This window comes from Podarcis muralis, chromosome 1 (genome assembly GCF_964188315.1).
Source record: "Podarcis muralis chromosome 1, rPodMur119.hap1.1, whole genome shotgun sequence".
NCBI lineage: Eukaryota > Metazoa > Chordata > Lepidosauria > Squamata > Lacertidae > Podarcis > Podarcis muralis.
In genome coordinates this window covers 112,128,126-112,148,577 of record NC_135655.1, presented here as the reverse complement: position 1 = coordinate 112,148,577, position 20,452 = coordinate 112,128,126, and the positions used below count along the sequence as shown (strand labels likewise).

At 39.2% G+C, this 20,452-nt stretch overlaps 1 protein-coding gene across 1 annotated transcript in view; it reads right to left on the bottom strand.

Annotated features, from left to right (window-relative positions):
* CERKL (CERK like autophagy regulator) overlaps nucleotides 1-20,452 on the bottom strand; it is a 39,423-nt gene that overhangs the window by 8,759 nt on the left and 10,212 nt on the right. Inside the window, exons 2-6 of the mRNA XM_028748195.2 lie at nucleotides 15,270-15,512; nucleotides 10,200-10,331; nucleotides 5,810-5,873; nucleotides 3,608-3,750; nucleotides 763-837 (exon numbers count right to left, since the gene is read on the bottom strand). Of these exons, the coding sequence (XP_028604028.2) occupies nucleotides 763-837; nucleotides 3,608-3,750; nucleotides 5,810-5,873; nucleotides 10,200-10,331; nucleotides 15,270-15,512 (657 nt within the window). The remainder of the gene's footprint in view (nucleotides 1-762; nucleotides 838-3,607; nucleotides 3,751-5,809; nucleotides 5,874-10,199; nucleotides 10,332-15,269; nucleotides 15,513-20,452) is intronic.

The window sequence follows — 20,452 nt, the reverse complement described above, 5'->3', positions numbered from 1 at the left end:
CAGAACACACAAAATAAGAGCATTCCTTAGAGTCCTTTGAGCCATTGTCACAGTAGGACAATGAGTCAGTGTCACTTAAGTGGGAGACCAAGCTGTGAAAGAAAGAGTATGCAGTTCTCAATAGGCCAAAGGAAGAATGTGAGTGCAAAGTGGACCATTTGTCACAAACCCTCTTTCCAAACAATGGCAAGAAATGTTCAAAGTAATCTTCTCTTCGAAAGGCAGGCGCCGTGCTTAGCAGTAATTATAATGCCTAAAAGTGGTCCTCTCTTTAACTGTAATGCATACTGAAAACAAAGCTATTGTTCGGTTTTATTCCAGAAATTAACAAGTAATGGCATTGTGCATTCATGTTGAGAAAACAATGCCAAGCATCTTACTAAGAAGTGCCACATCGTTATTTGAAACTAATATTACTAAATGCAAAATGGTTCTGAAGTAACTTGAATGCAAATGTTTCTCTTCCTCAACCCACATGCACAAAGACAGGAGAAGGAAAGAGGTAGAGCTAGTCACATCCTACCAGAGGATATTGTAAACTGCCCTGTGATCTTTGGACAAAGGGTGGTACAGAATTTTTTTTAAAAAAAGTAAAATCATCCTGCCTGGCAGATTGGAAATTAACTCCCTCCACCCTCCTCATGCAAATGCAGTCTTTTCACCTTTGTATATTAGAAGTGTGAGTGCTCCTCCTAATGGAAATTAGCATTTTTTTAAAAAATCAATTATTTTCCTAAAGTATTTCGGATATAGGATACTTACCCATTATTATGTGCAGTGTTGCAGTTACTGTGTGTTGTATGCCATTCACAGTATATGCCAAAATATTTGTAGAACCTGTAAATATTCAACAATGTGTCCAAGAATGAAAGCAAAGTGAATAAGATAATTCTACAAAAGAGAATATTGCAAAATGAATCCTCTAAGCCAGTGGGGAGCTGAATTCCTTTAGTAAAAGCATCTGCCCAAGTGGATTGATTTCTATAACGTAGGGCTATGGCAGTGTCTCACAACCAGATGTTAAAGAAGCATACAGTTTGAAGCATACAGTGCTACCTCCAGTTATGAACTGAATTCGTTCCGGATGTCTGTTCTTAAGCCAAAACTGTTCTTAACATGAGGAGCACTTTCACTAATGGGGCCTCCTGCTGCTGTCGTGCCGCTGGTACACGACTTCCGCTCTGATCCTGGGGCAAAGTTTGCAACTAGGGGCATCTACTTCCGGGTTAGCGGAGCTCGTTACCCGAAGCATTCGTAAGGAAGATGGTACATATCCCGAGGTTCCACTGTACCTCCTTGTGAAAGACAATTCTTGCCCATTTACTACTCTGGCTTTAATCTAGGACAAGAGTGAGTTCCAACAGCTAACTTGTCTGTTACACAGATCCTAAACATGCATCTGGAAAAGCTCCAGTTGTGTTTTTTTGACATAAGAAGTTATGCTATGTCAAGGTCAAAGTACATAAAACCCTTGGATCTCAGCAATCCTTGTGTGAAAGATTCAAAGTCTAATTAAATATTTTACACTATGCAGCCTCCCTCCATGAAACAAAGGCTCCAGGTAAAGTATTATTTTGATTATTTCTGCAGTCCCGTGATATTATTATTGCACTGTGCTCAACGTGCATTTGGTCCCAGCAATAATACTAGCATACAAAGAAATAACTGTAACTAAAGGCTACTTATTCCATGGAAATAAAGGATTGGATCTAGGCTAAATTATAACACAATCCTAACATACATGTATACTCATAAGTCACAGTGAGTTCAGCAGGACTTGCTCCAAAGGTGACTATGTATAGGGCTGCAGTCCTAATTGCACTAAGGTCCATTAAAATCAATCTAAAAATTTAATCACAGCTATGTTAGGTTCCACAGATTTCAATGGGAACTAAGCACAACTAACGTATCCTGGATCCAAGCCAATGGATTTCTCATTTCCCAAGTGACAGCACTGTGCAGAGGTAATTAAAAGACTGCTTATTAATGGCAATGTTGCGGCTTCTTAAGTTGTGGTGTTTCCCAACATATTACAAAAGACACATTTTTTAAAATGGACAACACTACCAATAAAATGAAACTTCTGTTCCAATGCTTCTGTTCCTGGTCACCAAACCTTCTCCTAAAGGGTGCTAAAGTGTGGGAGAAAGGGGGAAAGTACCAGTTCATGTAAAGCCTGACTGATGAAGGTACCAGACAGAAATTGTGAGGGGAAATGTCTTTGGAAGTGCAAGCACTCCTGCAGAACAATTAACTTAATTAACCAGACAACATGAATATTCATAAGTCTGTTAATGTCTCCACTACATCCAAACAGATAAATGTGATGTAATGACTTCCTAGTCAAGCATATCTAAGAATCTCACGAAAGCTGCACCAACGCTGTGGTTCTTTGCCCAAAGTATCATGGAAATTGAAAATCTCGTTAACAATATATTATTCTCCACAAATTAATTGGAAGCAGGAAATAACGTAAATCTCAGGGCTATGAGATTTACAGTCAATATATATAAAATTCCTCTGTTTCATAACAATTTCATAACAATTAATCTGCTTTCCCCCAGTCCTTCCAGTTTTCTCCAAATCCCTCTGTACGGTTCCTGAGCCTTAGTTCCCATAGCAACAAACACTATTCCTAAATAGCCAGCAGTACCACCACAGGCTTCCTCCATCCGACTGGTTTTATTTTGACCACAGTATAGTAGCTTGTTATGTTGGTCTAATGAAACCTTTCTTCCGCTTTTTTCTCAAGGAAAACTACAATTTAGCACAATGCTGAATGACTGTTAACATTCTAGAACTGGGTGTTAGTTTTCTACTCAGAATTGATTTTAATAACCAGCTAAGTTAAAACTCGGGTTTTGTCATTCTGCATAAAACTAACATTGTTATAGCATGAAGCATGTCACTCAAGACTGACTGCAGCATATCCATGATAAAATAATTAACACTTGAGTTAGATACCAATTTAAATTAGTCACATCAGCTTGCAGTATCTCTCTCACTTGTAATACCCAAGTTATATTTAATATAGAGAATAGGACCAGGCAATATATCAATATATCCTCCAAAACCGGTTTGAAATCAATGTTGCGATATTGGTTTCATAATTTTTGGTTTGTGTGTGTTTGTGTGTGTGTGTGCGCGTGTGCATGTGTGTGTGATGCAAAAATCACAGTGTGGGGGAAATGGTGAAGCCAGCCATTGCCTCTACATCTTGCCCTTTACATGCATATTCCTCCATGGTAACCCAGCATGGTGCATGAAGTCTGCCATGATCCAACCACTACTCAGAAAGATAAATGGAGATCAGCAACTTGTCCATGCTCCCATAAATGGTTCTCCACTTAAGAATCAAAGTTGGGTTTACAAAGGCCATACTTATGTCTGTGAGGAAAAGATGGGCATCTCCAGAGTGCCATGTAAAGAATATGGACTGCGCCAGTAGCAAAAATAAATAACTGGGGTTTTAGAAATAAATCAAACAATAAGCAGAGAACAATATAACTGAACCAAAGACAGTATCAAATCTGAAAGTGATTCTGTCACAATACCATAAAAACTATGTGTACCATTTTTTTGTATTCATTGCTTTATATACTCTCACCTGCTGGTATTATTCCAAGAGGAACTTGTGCTGTAACTGGTGCAATTATGTCATCAACATCCCTCCTGGCATCCATCTGGGCTCTAAGCAGAAGACCATGAGCAACTTCATGGGCAGTCCCATCTCCACCAACGCAAACCACCCTGCAGCAAAACAGTGGCGGGTCTCTCTTCATTACAATTTAGTTCAAAAAACATTTAGTTTCAGGCTAAAGATAGTGCGAGGCATTACATATGATCAAGCTGAAACAGATTATAATCTTTCTAGGACAGCTTATTGAACTAATATGCTCCAGAACAATTTTCTACATAGCTTTGACTTCTTTTGAGCTTTACAAATATGATAAGTGTGCTGTTCTCATCCCCTCCCCCTTGTTAATATGTTGTTGGCATCCATCTGTCTTGGGAGATAATGGAAGAGTGCACCTTTGGGGGTAAAGTCAAACTGTTTGAGAGTTACAGTGCCTGCTGCCAATATGGTAGAGACTTGTTTCGTTGCAGGTGGGGCTGATGAAGGCATCCGGATTTGCTGCTACAGGTGCACCATGGCGTTTCTGCTCTCTGCACTTCTCCCAGCAGCCATGCAGTCAACGGGCAATATCCCATATTAGTCCAATTACACAATGCTATTTATGCAAATGAAGTCCATTGATTTCAACAGGTCTATGTGTGACTAAGTTGAATATCGCCCAATTTGTACTAGTGTGTGATTGTAGCATTTATTTAACCATTAAAACGACTTTCATCACATTCCCTTAAACTATTTATTTAACTAATTTCTATGGCAGTGTTCAAAATATAGCAACTTCCCAACTGGAGCTTACAGCATAGGAAAAACCATACAAAATAGGAAACACTAATATACCAATAATAGCAGCAGTAAAAATGTCTCTGCTGATCTAGTTGCATCATCCAGCCTTCCCAATAAAAATAAGAGCCCCTACCTCTTACACATGCAAACAAAATGCAACACAAACCAGAGTTATTAACAAAGACACTTCGCTATCTTACCCAAATTTCTGCCATTTGTATCTATTCAAGGCAATACTTTGTAAGCTCACTAGGGGATTGTAAGCTCACTAGGGGACATTATGGGCAGTCTCACAGCCTAGCTTACCTTCACTGTGTTCATGGCAGAAACAAGATTCAAACCAGGGACTGCCAGATTAGTAGCTTGGTCTCGTAGCAGCTGTACCACATGAACTGTCAAATCCCATACCTTTTGCTTGTGAATTTTATTCCGCTTCTGCCATTAGACATATTTGTGTTGCCTTTAACAGCTATGTTAGAGAGTAGCCAGCTTACTTATAGTGGCTACAGTATGGAACTAAGGCTTCAGAGGCAAGGGCCAAATCCCGACTTACCCATGAAGCTCATTAGGTGCCTCTGAGCCAGTCACTGTCATCTCTTAGCCTAATGTACTTCACAGAGTTGAGGGAATGAAATGGGGAGTGGGAAAGCCATTTGCACTGCCCTGAACTCCTAAAAGGAAGGGCAAGATATAGCTAGACAGCTAGAATTAGAACAACTATATGCACAGCTATCTTTAATGTTGGCTTGCTGATCCCAAAATTTTGAGCAAGCTTATATGCTTTCTACTCCCAGCTCTTTTGCATAGCATCCAGAAGTATAAAAATTAGTGCAAGCTGGTACAGCCTATCTTTAAAAAGCCTCAAGTGGTAATTTATTGAACACCACTAACTGTTTCAATTAACTGGCTATTTGAAAGAGAAATTTATTTTGTTGTCTTGTTCAAGTCTGAGGGTTTAAGAACATTTATTAAGATTCTAAATTAATTAAAATATCCTAAGAAATAAATAAGAACAATAATGTGCTTAAACTAATAAAAAACCGTAACTCAGAATTGCTTGAATTACATATTATGAAACCCTAAACCTGTTTCATTTGGGGAAATCTGAAATTAGCCAGCTCAATAGAAAAGCCTGTGGATGCTATGATACAGAGAGCTTCTGTGAACCCAGACTGATTGATTTGGTAGGGAGTCAAATGGTGGCGGGGTAATTTTGGGTGTGCACAGGAATGCCTGCACTGAATAATGGGTTTGTAGGAAAACTCTGAGACATGATGCAAGGGATAGAATCCCAAGATTAAAAATAAGCTGTGTGCCTACGCCACTGATTACCCTTTCCTGGAATAAGCAGCATCCTTGCAGTAGAAGAAAGCAGTTGAAAGTTAAACTTACCCATGAAATGACGTCAGGTCACATTCCTTAAGTAATTTAAGAGCATGTCCTTCATATTCTGTAACTATGAAATATAATGCATAAACAGACAATTTCAGCAACATTCAACTTCTCAGTGTAAATTGACAAATCTGTTTTGGAAGTCATAATTCACAATTCAGAGAGCTATGCCCAGGAGATCTTTGGGGGTTTTCACTTAGATTAGGAGATCCTTATGCCAAGTACTAAGTTCTCTTGACTATCAAAAGCACATTTGCCACTCAGCATGCCAGGCTGTCATTCTAGAAACACAAATATATTCTAGAGCCCCAGTGGGTAGACAGAACTAATCATTTTTTTTGTTTCTGGATTGTGATCATGGGCACTACTTCTCCCTTATATTTTGAACAAGAAAAAGTCAGTTACTTGTTTGCAAATTCGTAAACTAGGATTATGTGGATACTCGGTTATATGCATTATCTGCTCTTTCCATAGCGATACAGTGGTTATGTTGGGATTTATAGTTGTAGATGTTTGAAGTGCAAGCGTCTGCACAAGAATAAACTGGCATCTTCTACTAGATGCAATCATATCACACCACACAGAATTGAATTATCTGAAAACGAAATGGTATTTGCATCGGTAAATGCGCATTTCTAACTTGGACAAGTTAACCATGGAAACAACAAAGACCGGAGACCAGTAACGAAAGAATATAACACAGGAGGGTGGCGGTACAAGTATACACCAGAGTCTGTAGCCTCTGGAGAAAAGGAATCTGTCACTCTACATCGCTGTCTCTGTTTGTTGATATCCTACGCAGTACAGCAAATCCGGCAAAGAAAGACTAAACTGGCATAATGCAGATGGCATCAGGCATCATAACCACATTTAGCATTTTCTAGGGCATCTTTGCCAGAAGAGACAGCCCAGCTGCATCCTCTCATCAAAGATTTCTGCTGACTGACATGACACCTCCAGATGGATTTTTTGTGTAAGAATGTGCATTATTATATGCAAGATTACATTAATCTTTCATGCTTGTCTGTCTTTGGTGAGAGTACATTCTCACTCTCCAGTGCTTTCAAATATTGTTGTGCTCACTCGGTGGTTATTTAAAAACAACTCATAAACACATCATTATTTGTATTTTGCCTTAGAGTTGGCCTCCTGCCTGCTTCATTAGGATGGGTAGCAAAGTCCTAAAGCAAAAAACAAAAAACCAACGGAGCAGAACACCATAGCACAGTTTCTCACCTGAGGCTGCAAATGGGAATTCCAGCCACAAAACAGCATAACATGTTATCTTTACATATGCTAAACCCTTGACCTTTAGTCTTAAAAGGTCAAGAGTGCAAAGTGAAGAGCCCAGAAGCAGCTTTGTAGCACTGTCACTAATGTGTAAACAAGTTTCTCACCCCTTCAAGCTGTAGAGATGGGTAGAAAGAAGGGCCCCCTGCTTATATATATGCCTGCAAAGCTAGAATCATGCCAGAAGCTACAAAGATTTTTTTACAATTCTTGGGAGTCAAGTTTGAAATGCTCTTATAGCTCTACGCATCCCCTCTTTAGCATGACTTAGCAAGGCTCAGGAATCATGTACTCAAAACATGCTTAGGTATACATTTCCCTGCTTCTTTGGCACCCTCACTGGCCAACATGAAGGGCAAATATGAACCAATAAGCTCGAATGCAAATAGTCAGAAGCCAAGACGAGAGTGAGAGTGAGATTATGTCTGAATCCAGTTTTGCTCTCGCCTTGTTTAGGGCTATGTGTAGGCAGAAGTGAGATATCAGAAGCACTGGCTTTCTTTTTTCCAGCTAACTGCAGTTTTTCCATTATGGCTGAATCAAAATGGCGGGTGGACTTAACTATGGTTTATCCAAACAAGCCAAGCTCATGCACAATGGCCAGCTTGGATATGCAATCGCTAAAAACTAAGCAAAGCCTTTAAACATAATGACAAACCACCATTAACTGAAAACAGGGGCAGGTGCTTTGATTTTCCCCTGTGTGCCACACCCAAGGAGGAGAGGAGGAAACAAGTTGAGGTCTCTTCTCACAGCATTAAACCATAGTTTAGTGTTTCATTCAATTTTATTTTATTTTGAAAGTTGGTTTGAGTAGCAGCAAGAAAAAGCATCTAATAAATGTAATAATAATGGTGATGATGCACGGCAAAATTTAGCAGCATTGTGTGTAACAGAAGTATAAATTTTCCTAAAATCATTCTTATTTATTGAAGTTATATTCTGCCCTTGCTCCCGAAGGAGCCTGGGACAGCAAACAGATCCAGAATTTTAAAACAAAAATGCCTCAGCAAAATCAAAATAAGCAAATATAGCCAAATGCTTAAATTATGCAGGTTGCAGAATTTAGCTTATAGTATGGAGTTTTCATTTTAACGAAGGACCCTCACAAGCCTTACTTTCATCTTAGATTTGTGAAGAAAGGTTTTGCTCACATAAAGACTGAAGGGGTTTCACCACAAAAAAGATTCTGGCAGTCTACTAATTAAAGTCTTCCTGCTCTACTGAAATATATCTCAGCTTTACAGACTGTTCCTCTGATTGGCTGAGTAACATAAACTCTATGAAGGATGAATTAATTTAAAGGTAACACACTTATTTTTTTAATTAAAAAAACAGTAAGCATGTTTTTTCTTGATGCACGGTTCTGCATAAATTCCTAGTGCACATTTTTTATGATTTTACTATTAAAAATAAAATTTCATATATCCATGTGCAATCTGTGTCAGTTAATACACAGCAGAAGAATTTCTTGGTTTGATAAAATTCTATCTGACAAAACCGAAGTACATGTCATTTGCCAAATTAACCTGTAGGAGGAGTGTTATCCACTAACCATAGCAATATGCTATGAATAGACTTTACGATAAGATAGTTTGGGATTTAATAATAAAAGGACACAATTCTTCAGCAAGAATAGTGTGAATGCATAAAAACTCTTCCAGATTTCTTCTGCATGTCCTTGTCATGGTATACATTTATCTCCAGAGTACATGTTTCGTACACATACACCAGGCATGTACCAGCAAGCAGTTTTTCAGCTCTGAAAGCACTGTTCACCTGTCTGGAAAGGTAGGAGGACCGAGCCAAAAACACTACTGGGCCTGTCAGAACTGAATAATCTATTCAGCATCTAAGCAAGTGGAAGAGCTAGTCCCAGGGATCTCTGGATGGAGCAGTCATGGGGTACCTCTGACCTGTAGGCCTAGTTAGGTCCACCAGGTCTCTGAATTTCACCAGCAAGGCAGCTTCAGGCAAACTGCATCCACCTGCCAATTACTTGATATCATAGGTCAACAGCAGCACAGTGCTAAGATGAAAGATAAGCCCTCTGCCTGCTCTTGGATAGTAAATGGCAGCCTAGGGATCCTCTCTAAAAGGTAGGCAGAGTGAACTTTCTAGCCATTCCTATCTTAGTGCTGGAGCAGAGAGGAAAGGATATGTTCTGTGTGTGTTCGCATACCTACTAGGAGCCAGCATGATGGTTCAGAGCTGCTTACCTGACCTCCCGGCAGGTAAGTCATTGCTACTTACCAGAAGGGGAAAGGGCAATGCAGTGGCGAGGTTGGCATGGTGCAAACACACCAATGAAGCCGATTCAGTGGTCCTGCAAGTATATTTGCACCATCTTCCTTGCTTCACCTCTCCCAATAAAAGCAGCAGTGGCACACCTTCCAGGTCTGGTGGAATTGCCTCTGCCCCAACACACAGTCTACTACGGTTTGTGCCTGCAAACCCATCTGGGGTGTGTATGAGTGTGACTGCATATGTTGATTTTTATGAGAGAGGAACAGAAAGAAAGTGCTGTGCACCTGATACAAAGGTGCTTGTGACAATGCATAGGTGGGGAAATATAACTGTATAATATAATATTTGATACTACATAGGGGGCACTCATAATTGGAATGCAACTCTGTATAAGGTTGGACCTGGGGTTGAGTAATTGATTAGACTGCTTCCATTCTATCACTGTGCAATCCTTTGCATGGCTACCCAGAAGCATGTTTCAATGAGTTCAGTGGGGCTAACTCCCAGTTTGATTGTGTACAGGTTTGTTGTCTTACTCCCTAGAAAGTCTGCCTTTTGCAGGGTTAGTGAATAACATATTGTACTAATTTTTTCATTAATTTCCTATAACTTCAGTAATAAACAGGATGGAGAAAGGTATTTCAACAAAGCAAGATCATATGAAAATATTTAACTAAAAGATAAACCAATCAACATCAACACAAAATAATTTTAGCTAACAAGGAATTTATTTCTTTAAAATCATGTGTGCTAAGTGATGTCATTAAAATAGAAACATTAAATGCGGACTGACCCATTTGCGGAGATGCTACCTCCAAAAATGGATCGAATCATGTTCCACAAAGCATCTTACCTGTAACGTCAGCCCTGATGTCAGCAAGCTTAAAGAGAGGTGCAACTTGTTCATGATAAATGCGAGCAGCCTCTTTTCTATGGCTATTTGGATTGACAAACACCTTTAATGACTTTGGCCTATTCGGAAAACCTTTTTTTAAAAAAAACACAAGGAAAAAACCACATCAGGGTTTTTAAGGCTAATTCAAACCACTTTGAACACACAGCATTCCAAAAGAATAAAAGCATGGATTGCAAACATTAACACCTGCAGATGAATATGCATCCTGGAAAGGTACAACAAATTCTGGTTTGTGTCTGTGGACATCTTTTTTTCTTTATTTTTTGCACGAAGCTGCTCATTACTTATATATGCCATCTACGTAATCCTGTAACAACTGGAGCAACTGACCTGTTTGTGCATCTCTACTGCTAAGAATAACTAGTACAAATGAGTCAGTCACCCTCATCAAGAGCATTATGTGACAGCTATCACGAAAGAGGTTTTAGGTCATGGTTCAAACCTGAAAGGAGGAGGGAGATCAAGTGAGAAGAGAATATTCTCCTGAGAATTTAAAAAAAGGAAGTGCCTGTCAGCAAGGATTTGATAACAGTACCCCTTCACATTTGCTGCGGAGATTCGATACTACAATTTTAAGGATTTGCAGATTATGTTTCATGCCACACAGAAGGTGCACAGGTGCAAAAGAAATCTGCCCTTGATTAAAAGGATCAATAAAATAGAGGTATGAGAGTAAGGGAGGGGGATGAAAGCCAAAATACACATTTTGAAACAACATGTCTTGTTGATAATCTTTTATCACTACAGCATTTAAAAATAAATTATCTTGTTAACTTTCACCTACCATACAACATTATTTATCATCGATTCTAATCATGTACACATCAGGTGATAATCCAAAGGATCATTTGTTTAGCAGTTATTTGCCCCTCTCTGATATCCCCATAATTTTCAGTGAAAAAAACACACACCAAAAATAAAACAACAGCTACAATTTTTTTTTTACAACATTGGCATTATCAGCACCATGCTCTAACCATCTGAGCTATCCAGGACTCTTAACTAAGGACTATGGTTTATCACACCAAAAATAAATTTTGTTTTGGTGCACTGTATTGTTTCATTGGGACTTGAGGCTTGCAGGGGAAATGGACACACTCAGGTATGATCTTCCTGGACAGGCAAAATAATGTCAAGTCTCCAAGCAGAGATCAGGGATGTCAGGACCAAGGACAGATCACTCTAGGGCCAGCTAGTTGGAGCTCTCCCTCCTACTGCAACTATAGAGGGATGCTGCCACCCGAAGCCTTATGTAGGCTAACAAGGCCTGTGATACGATGACTATCTACCTGAAGGGGGACTCTGCTTTTCTAAAGGCCTTTCCCTAATTTTGTATCCATTAGCTACTTTGGGGTTAGGGGTGTGCTGCTGGGGTTTTGTCTTCAGGTCCACGTCCTCCGGCAAAGAAAGCTAGAGAGAAGCTACTGAAGATTATTCCCTGGAGGCAGCAGCATGTACCTCATCTTCCTCTGAATCTTCTCAAAGTACTGGAGGCCCTTGGGGTTAGGGGCCCTGACATGCTCTCCTCCATCCCATCACACTGTGGATCCAGATTTAATATTAGAGTTTGCTAAACCAGAGTTAACCATAACATCTAAGTGGAGAAACCATGGCTTAACAAACCACATCTTTTCTAAAACTGGTCATGCATAGTGTACACAAGAGGGTGGCAAAAGGACATGCATGGGTACAAGGCTTGTTCTCAGTCTAAGAACCAATGGTTTATGAGTTGGAAGTTGTTATATATGAAAGCAGCAAAATGATTTGCAGAAACATCAATAAAACCTTAAAATGATTTCCCAAAGGGTTTGTAAAATTTGCTTCGATATCTCGATTCCCAAAATATATTATTCAGCAGTCTTATAGAAAACAACTTTATAATCTAATAATGTTAAATAGTTTCAGGTCTCATTACCGGCATATAAGTGCTGTAGCCTTTGGCATCATTATAGCCTATGTTCTATTGAATTGCTCATTGTAGCTTCCTTTGCTAAAGTGAACTAGGACTTTAAAACAAAATAGCCAACTGTTCCTCTGGTAGTAACAAATGTGCTAATATGCACTAGTTTAAACTTGATCTATCAGTGAATCAATGAACCATGAAAGGTAGGGGTTAATCAGGGAGTTCTGAAAACAAAAGCTCATAGGGCAGCAGAGACGCTATCCTCAGACACACATCTGTGCTGTTTTCACTGTTTAGTTTTATGGCAGCAGGCTTATGTTTACAAAAGTTAAGGGCTTGAAATGATGTCACTGTCACATACGTTATTAATATTTTATACAACAAGCAATAAGAAAACTGCTACATAAAGACAGAAGTAATGATGTGAATAAACATTTTTCATGCTAACTAGAGATATACGACTGTTGATGCTACACTGTTAATGTATAACATTAATGGGATAATTAAACCTTCACGCATGAAGCTTTCGATGCTCACATTAAAAACTTGGTGTGAGATGCATGTTGTAAAAGGAGCTTCTGCAACAAATTTCTTCTATAAAACAGGCACTCTTAATTTTTATACTGAAAGCATAGCTCTATATTGCTCACTGCTAAAGTCAAGCAAAAATTTAGACTAAAAATCTTTCCTAAGAGATTGCTTAAATTATGTAGTTTTAATTTAAACCAAAAATTATCACAGGTTTTTAAAAAAGGGAAATATGGCTGTGTTGAAACAAACCTTATCTGGTTTTCGACGCTTTATCTTACTATTTCATAAAACCATAGAATTGTAGAGTTGGAAGGGTAGAGAACCATAGAATTGTCAAGTTGGCAATGCAGGAGTCTTTTGCTCAATGTGGGGCTCAAACCCACAACCCTAAGATTAAGAGTTTCATGCTCTTCCAATTGAGCTATCCCAGCAGTCATGCAGGGATGTTTCAATTGTTTGGGAGGAACCTGGCTACCATATATACTTGTGTATAAACTGACTTTTTCAGCACTTTTTTTATGCTGAAAAAGCCCCCCATAGCTTATACTTGAGTGAGGGTCCCACCCGAGCGCATTTCCAGCAGCCCCTCGTTGGAGCAAGCTGTTTGCTGCCGCCGCTTGTGCTGCCACTGCTCTGCCAAGCGTGGCTCCTGTGCCTGCCCTTGTGAGCGGCAGAGGCTGTTGTCGGCGGAGGAGGAGGAATGAGGAGCCCGAAAGCAGCCCTTTCAGGCTGCTTGTTCTTCCTCAGCCGCTGCTGCCACCAGCCTCTGCCTCTCAGCAGCACCCTAAGTAGGCAGGGGTCAGGAGGGGCTGGGGGGGAAGCCCCCTCTGCCGTGTGCGCATGAGCACACGCACACAAGCACTCTGACCCACCAGGAGTTTTGTGGTGTGGTGAACTGGGTTATACTCAAGTCAGTAAGTTTTCCCAGTTTTTTGTGGTAAAATTAGGTGTTATATTCTGTTCGGCTTATACTCAAGTATATACGGTAAGTATGGAAAAACAAACTGGAACCAGAGGAGAGAAGGAGAAAGCATTCTCATGACTCCCAGTCTCCTATTGTGTCACATGCTTTTAACACTGCTGTCTTTGTCTTTAACTGCTGCTGGTTTTCCTTGTTTGTTTTGTTTTCTGGTTGCATTTTGTTTGGGTTTGGGGCTGTACTTTTATATTATTTTGTACTATCTCCATTTTGTATACATTTTCCTGGTGTGCTTCTGTAGAAAAAAAGTGAGGTATAAATCCACGAATAGCAATAATAAATCATATTTGCATTTCTAAACAAGAGATCTACTGCAAACCAGAGTTAGCACAAACTCGTCATTTCAGATCCTACGTTGTCAAATCACAGTTTGAGGGCAGCCGCAAGCTTAGAAAATAGCCTGGTTTGGATCTGTTTATTAATTCAAGTTATGAAAAAGCCTTTTCCTTGAAATCCACAGTCAAATCACTAAGCATCTAATTAACAATAGTTTCTCATTTCATCCAAACCAGGAAACTATGGTAACCAACTTTAGAGCAAGTTAGTATCCTAAACAAACTTCAAATCATGCTGTATGAGACTGGGTTGTTCTGAAATCACACACAGAGCTTTACTATAGTCCATAGACCCAAAATACAATGATAGTATATCAAATGTTATTAAGGTGTAAGATCGGCCTTGCTAGCCAACAGAGTAGCTTTAGTTTGTACATACTGATTTCTGATTTTTACTGCCTCCAAGAGGAATATTGCTATGGCTAGTGTAATAGTATCCATCTTATCCTCAAAGAGGACGTTGCTTCTGATGAAATGGAAAACTCTAGTTAATTAGAGATTTGCTGGTTTAATTGCTGCATGCCACAAAGGGAGGAGTGAAGTAGCTGCATATGCAGATGAAAGAGTTCATGCATATATTGGCCTGGTAAACCAAATTATGTTTATCCAAGCCCAGGCATTGGCAGTGTTTTGATGTGACATTAAACCAGTTTAGCAGTACAAAAACAACCAGTACAACCCCTCCCTCCAGCACAGTTGCAATGAGATCAGAAGTTTTTGCATTTTACGTCTTTTGTCCAAACCAATAAATGTGCTTAATGTTAATTACAATTTAGAGAAACGGGTCAGGTTTGTAAACCATGGTTCAAAATTTGCTTGCTTCTGTAAACCACAGTTAAGAATAACCACAGTTTGAGTTCCTGCAAAACAAGTAATTATAATTAGTTGAAAACAGAAGTGAAAGCTTCCCATCTCATCCTCACAGATGTGCCAAAGGAGAAATGGTAAATTGAGTGTGCAAGCCCTGAAGCTTGTTCATGTAGTGATAAATCAGACTTTTATTAGCGAGCCAGGGCAGTAAAATGTTTGGTTTCTTGTTACATATTAACAGAGGCTTAGACTAATTTAAAGTCAGCTAAGTGGGATATGTCACTAACAGAATAAGATGGCAATTCTAAGTATACTGATTTGGGGGGAAAGTCCTACAGAAATCAATAGGACTTATTTCTCAGTAAACATGTTCAGCCTCATACTGTGATTTTTTAAGGTTAAGAATGTTTAGAAAATATAGAAATAAAGTCTTTCTGAAAAGTGCTTACCATTCAAAATTTCCTTCAAATGCTTAAACCACAGGTAACAATGGTCCTCACTTAAATTACTTAAGTTGATGACAGAATCCTTAAGTTTGTTTCCTTCTTTTTTCAGGCAGACAAAAACTGTGATACCTAATAATAGGCCACCTTTTTGCTGCCCAGCAAAACGACGGCGTTTCAGTTTTACGGAAAATACATCTTTCATTTCGACAGATTCCTCTTCATTTGTCAAGCCCACACTGGAACCACCTGCCCAAAGGAGAAAGAGAGAGTGTTTATTTTCATGCTACATCACTGTTTAATCCCTTATGGTTCCATCCTAACTAAAAGTGCACATACAAAATATCTATTATTATCACTTTTTTCCTGAATGCATCCCTGAAAAAATAGTTTTAGAGATACTTAAGGGCTGTTCATGAACTGTGAAGAGAGGACCAGACTCTACATTGCTAGTAACCATGTGGGACTTACAGCAGCTGCTTCCATACCACACTCAGTAATATTTAAAGTTGTTTCTTCTTCACAGAAAGGACTGTGCTACTCTCCTCCACATTATGTTATACTCCTTCTCCAATGGTTCACAAGGTCAAGAGATGAATATCTCCCTTTACATCTGTAAAAAAATTATGAGCGCAAGCCCCGTCCTCCCCCACCGCTGCCTAATTTTGATAGCAGCTGCCCTTTTACATACAGTTCCAAAAGTGCTTCTTTAAATCCCTCACACAAAATCTTTTTTTTTTTTAAAAGCAGTTTCGGGATATATCATGGAAGCTCCACCACAGGTTCACTACCTTTCTCCCATTCTTGGTTTTCCCTCACAAAATGGGTTATATGCAAGTCAATATGTCACTGAGTAACTTTGTCAGAATGGCTAGAATTCCTTGCACCACAGAGACACAGTGCTTATTTGCATGTCACAGTAAACCATAGTTAATTTTACATATGTCTGAACCAAGGATAATTGTCTTGTTTCACTCCCAACATGATCTGTAAACAAGGTTTGTTCATAGCTTACAGGAAAACAAACCATGAACCTTGGTTTGGACACAACACTAAGGAATTGTAGCGTGTTTCCTTGGTATGCCATTGTGGAGGGGCAAAGTGGCCAAATCATCATTTTGGTAACAATGGGTTTACCATGACATGCAACCTATTGGCTCCTTTCTTTGCTCAGAAGCAAAAAAAATCAAACAAGATTTGGCTGCCTCTGGGACTCCAAATTGGATAGCTGACTTTAAGGGAGTCATATTTCTTCTAGAAGGACTCTGATAGGACTTTATGATTTATTCTTGTCCTTAGCCACAGCAATCCCCCCCATCAATGTCACCATTAAACAATGGCCTTTAGTATGAACAGTCTCATCATTAGGAAGCCATTCTTTTAATTGTCTTCCCTTAGGATGAAATTAGCAAAAACAAGCAAATAGACTCCGGGACCGAAAGGCTGAACCTCCTTCATCACCTTCTGTTGCACTGTGGACACAGCCTTCAAAATGTGGAATAAAACATGATCACAGCAGTTGCAGTAGACTATCAAGGTGGCCACGTACCTCTTCTTGAAGCTTTCAAGGCAAGTAGCCTATTCTATAAGCTTCTCTTAACATGCATGCCTCAGAGGTTCTCCTTGCAGTAGATGATAAAGTATCCATGCAGCAGGGAAGCCACCTGCTCCTGAGTAAAATGGTTTTCGTGTGTCCTTTCAGCCATTAAGGCTGGTATTGCAGATGGTGAAATACCACGGCCAAAGGCCCATGGCCAACAAATCAAGGGAGCAAAGAGAGCATCTTGAACAAATCCCTCTGGTTACATGCCACTTATAAGACAGACAAAGACTGGTCAACCAAAAGTATTTCTGCTTCCTTTTCTTTGCTTTTATGTTGTCTTACTATAAAAAGCTATCTTACAGCTATTCTGGTTGCTGGTGCTGGAATGTAAAAATAAATAATTGACTGGTGGCATTCCTTGAAACTCTAGATTGACATCTTATGGAGAAGCCTTACTAGAATGGATATGTAGCCTTTCCTCCCAAGCACCATGGAAATCACAGTGCATTGTTTCTTACAATTCTAAAATCACTTTTTCAATCCAATGGGTGCTCATGGCGATGTACAACGATTATATGTCATTAACATTCGAAATACATTTTCAACTTTCAAACTTTTGACTTCATCTGCATCTATGGAATTTTGAACACCTGCTTCTCACTACATTAAAAAAAGAAACTATTTTATTTCCCATATTCAAAATCTTCTAAATAAGCTAAACTTGCCTTTATAAAAAACCCCACACAGTAATTCTTTCCATTCAAGAACTATCATTAGTATCATACTGATTATTCCTAGCTGTTTCAAAACATTAACTATCCTCTCATATTACCTAGAAGGATACAGGGTACCATCTGTTCTTATAAAGGGTTTAAGTATACATTAGATATCATGCTATTTATTTAATTCAGCACCCACTTCCCATTGTATTCCCCCCCCCCAAGTCAATTTAATTACAAGGAATAAAGATAATCTTTCCTGCCAGGTTGTTCCATCACCATAAGAGCAGAGCAGGGACCTTCATAAAGTAGGCTGCACTTGTGTTAGGTCCTCTTCCATTTTTAACTATACTTAACGTTAAGAAAGGTCTTAACAAAAACAATACTACACAGCTCTTAAAAATATTATTATAAGCCAAGAGCTTGTCTACATCAATTTTGGCACATCTGCTTGATAGAGAGCATAAACAGGATTAGCTGGATTTATCTGCTTGACGCTAATTGTACTCACAGTTTCTGCACATGTCCATTTTCCCCAAATACAGCATGAAAAATAAGTATGGCTAAGATAGTTATTTCTACCAGCATGTGTTACGCACTTGGATAAGGCATGCTATATTCTTAAGTAAACGAGTGCTCCTAAAATGGGTTCAGACGTGCATTTTCCTCTAATTACTATCTATAATTACCTTTGAAAAATTCTTCACACTTTGCTAAACCTTAATTCTCTTCAGCCTGAGAGTGAAACGAGGGGGAAGAGGATTTCTCATTCTTTTCTCCTTGCTTCCCCCTTCAGCTAGGGGATGCAAACCGAGGGGTAGGGGAAGAGAGAAAACTGGCCCCACAGAATATGTACCTTAGATACATATCATCCAAGTCAAAATCCCAGCCTTCACAAGAGTCTTTTAAGTTGAAGGGCATTTTTTTCCTTCATAGCTGAGGTGAAGTGTGAGGAGAGATTGTATTAGCTAAGCTTGACCTCAGCCAAAATGGCACCTGCATTGTCTTCTTGTTTGGAGGCTATGAGAATAAGTAATATCCCAAGCTTTGAAGGCCTTTCTTATTTCTGGATCCCCAAAGCTGCCAGAAAACTGAAGTTAGCCAGGAAGCAGGCAATATAAGTTGCTAGGGCTGTACTCCCACAGAGATTAAATAACCATGGGGTGGTCTGGCCTCACAGGATTGGCCTCAGAGAAGATACACCCTTGGGCCCACATTCTCTAACCATCCAGAGGACTTTGTTGAATACATAATGCTAAAAGTAATAAACGAGATCAGCTCATTACTGTCACAGAATTGAATTCAAGAGAATGCCAATTACTTGTTTGTATGGAAGATGTGCTATTCCAGCCCCTCCCTCAGCACCCAAGGATCACCTTTGTTATGAGTTGAAAAGTGCTATCTGTTGAATAAAGCAGAACATCTCATATAATGATTAACTCTGGAGATTTTCAGTCTCTGGATTTAAACACTTCTCTCTTCTGTCTTGTGTCACAAAGGGCACAAGTAACAATGCGGCCAAACTGTGTGTCTTAGGGCAAAAAATACCCAACTGAATTATGATTAACTTTAATGTATATCATGGCCACATACATGGCTATTAAAAAATAGAGGTATGTCTAACACTGCATTCTATACACTTAGTTCAAAGCAACTGGAGGTAAACCTCATTGTACAAAGCAAATATGCTCAATGTTCCTGTCAAATATTTTCCAGACAAATTTGACAGCAATATGATCTGATCCATTTGAACCAAACCTACTTTTCACTCACAGCAAGAAATCACAGTATTAAATAATACTGTGCAGTCTCTTAGAAAAGCCCATTTCTTACGGATGAATGAAAGTTTCCTTTCAGAGGTATCTTCTGTATAAACAGTAAAGCATCACTGAATATGACCCAGCACTCTGTTGAACTGCAGCAAGTATAGCTGCAGGATTAAATGATAAAGCTCAGAAACTTCAAAAGACACATGGCACTAAGGGCTTATTCACACATGCACACCAATTTACTGATACAGTATTTAATACCATTTTGATTCCCAGTTGCGCATATGAACTACCACCATTTAGTGTGGGGAAAACTAATATGTGAATATATAAGTTCTTTCTCATGCTCAACACATGCCACTCCTTCTTTTATGCTGCAGCCATTAGGCAGTGAGCATACATGTGTGAATTGACATGGAAATATTCGAAGATGTGGTGAAATGAGTTATTGAAAGTTCCTATTGCAGGATGCAGACTGTAGTTACTACTAGGATGTTTAAAAATAGGGTAGGAGTCAACTAATGAGTCCTGTCTGCAGAAGTCCTGTGCAATATGACTTTCCCCACCTCCCCTCCCCAGTGTCCCATGCCTCCCAAACTGGCTCAAGGTGGAGTTGGGAGAACCCCAAAACAGCATTTAGGGGAAGGATAGGGGAATTGTTCCATCTGAAAAGTCAAAATGCTTGTCGTGACAAAACTCATATTTTAGTGCAACATTTAATTCCTCTCATAGTGTCCATGGGGTGGGGGTGGGAGTTCAACTAAATTTTACTCAGAGTAGACCCATTGAGCTCAATTGACTTAACTTAGTCATGTTCATTAATTTTAATGTGTCTACTCTGAGTAAAACATTGTTGACTACCATCCTTAGAATAATATTAAGCCCTAGTATTCTCATACCCAATATTGCTTGGTAATGCTAGGTATCCGGTGGTTAAACTCAGTGCAAAATGGTGCCCAATTATATCCACACATAGACGAAAGCCTGCTCCTTGATCACATGAAGAAAATTAGGTTGTGCTCTCTGAAAAGGTGACCAAATCCGATAACAAATAAGCAAGTCTCCAAAACATATAGTAAACATGTAAGAATCTGTATGTGCTGTAATATTTTACCAAAGTTTGTGTATGAGTGTGCATACACACCCTAAGTGAAAACA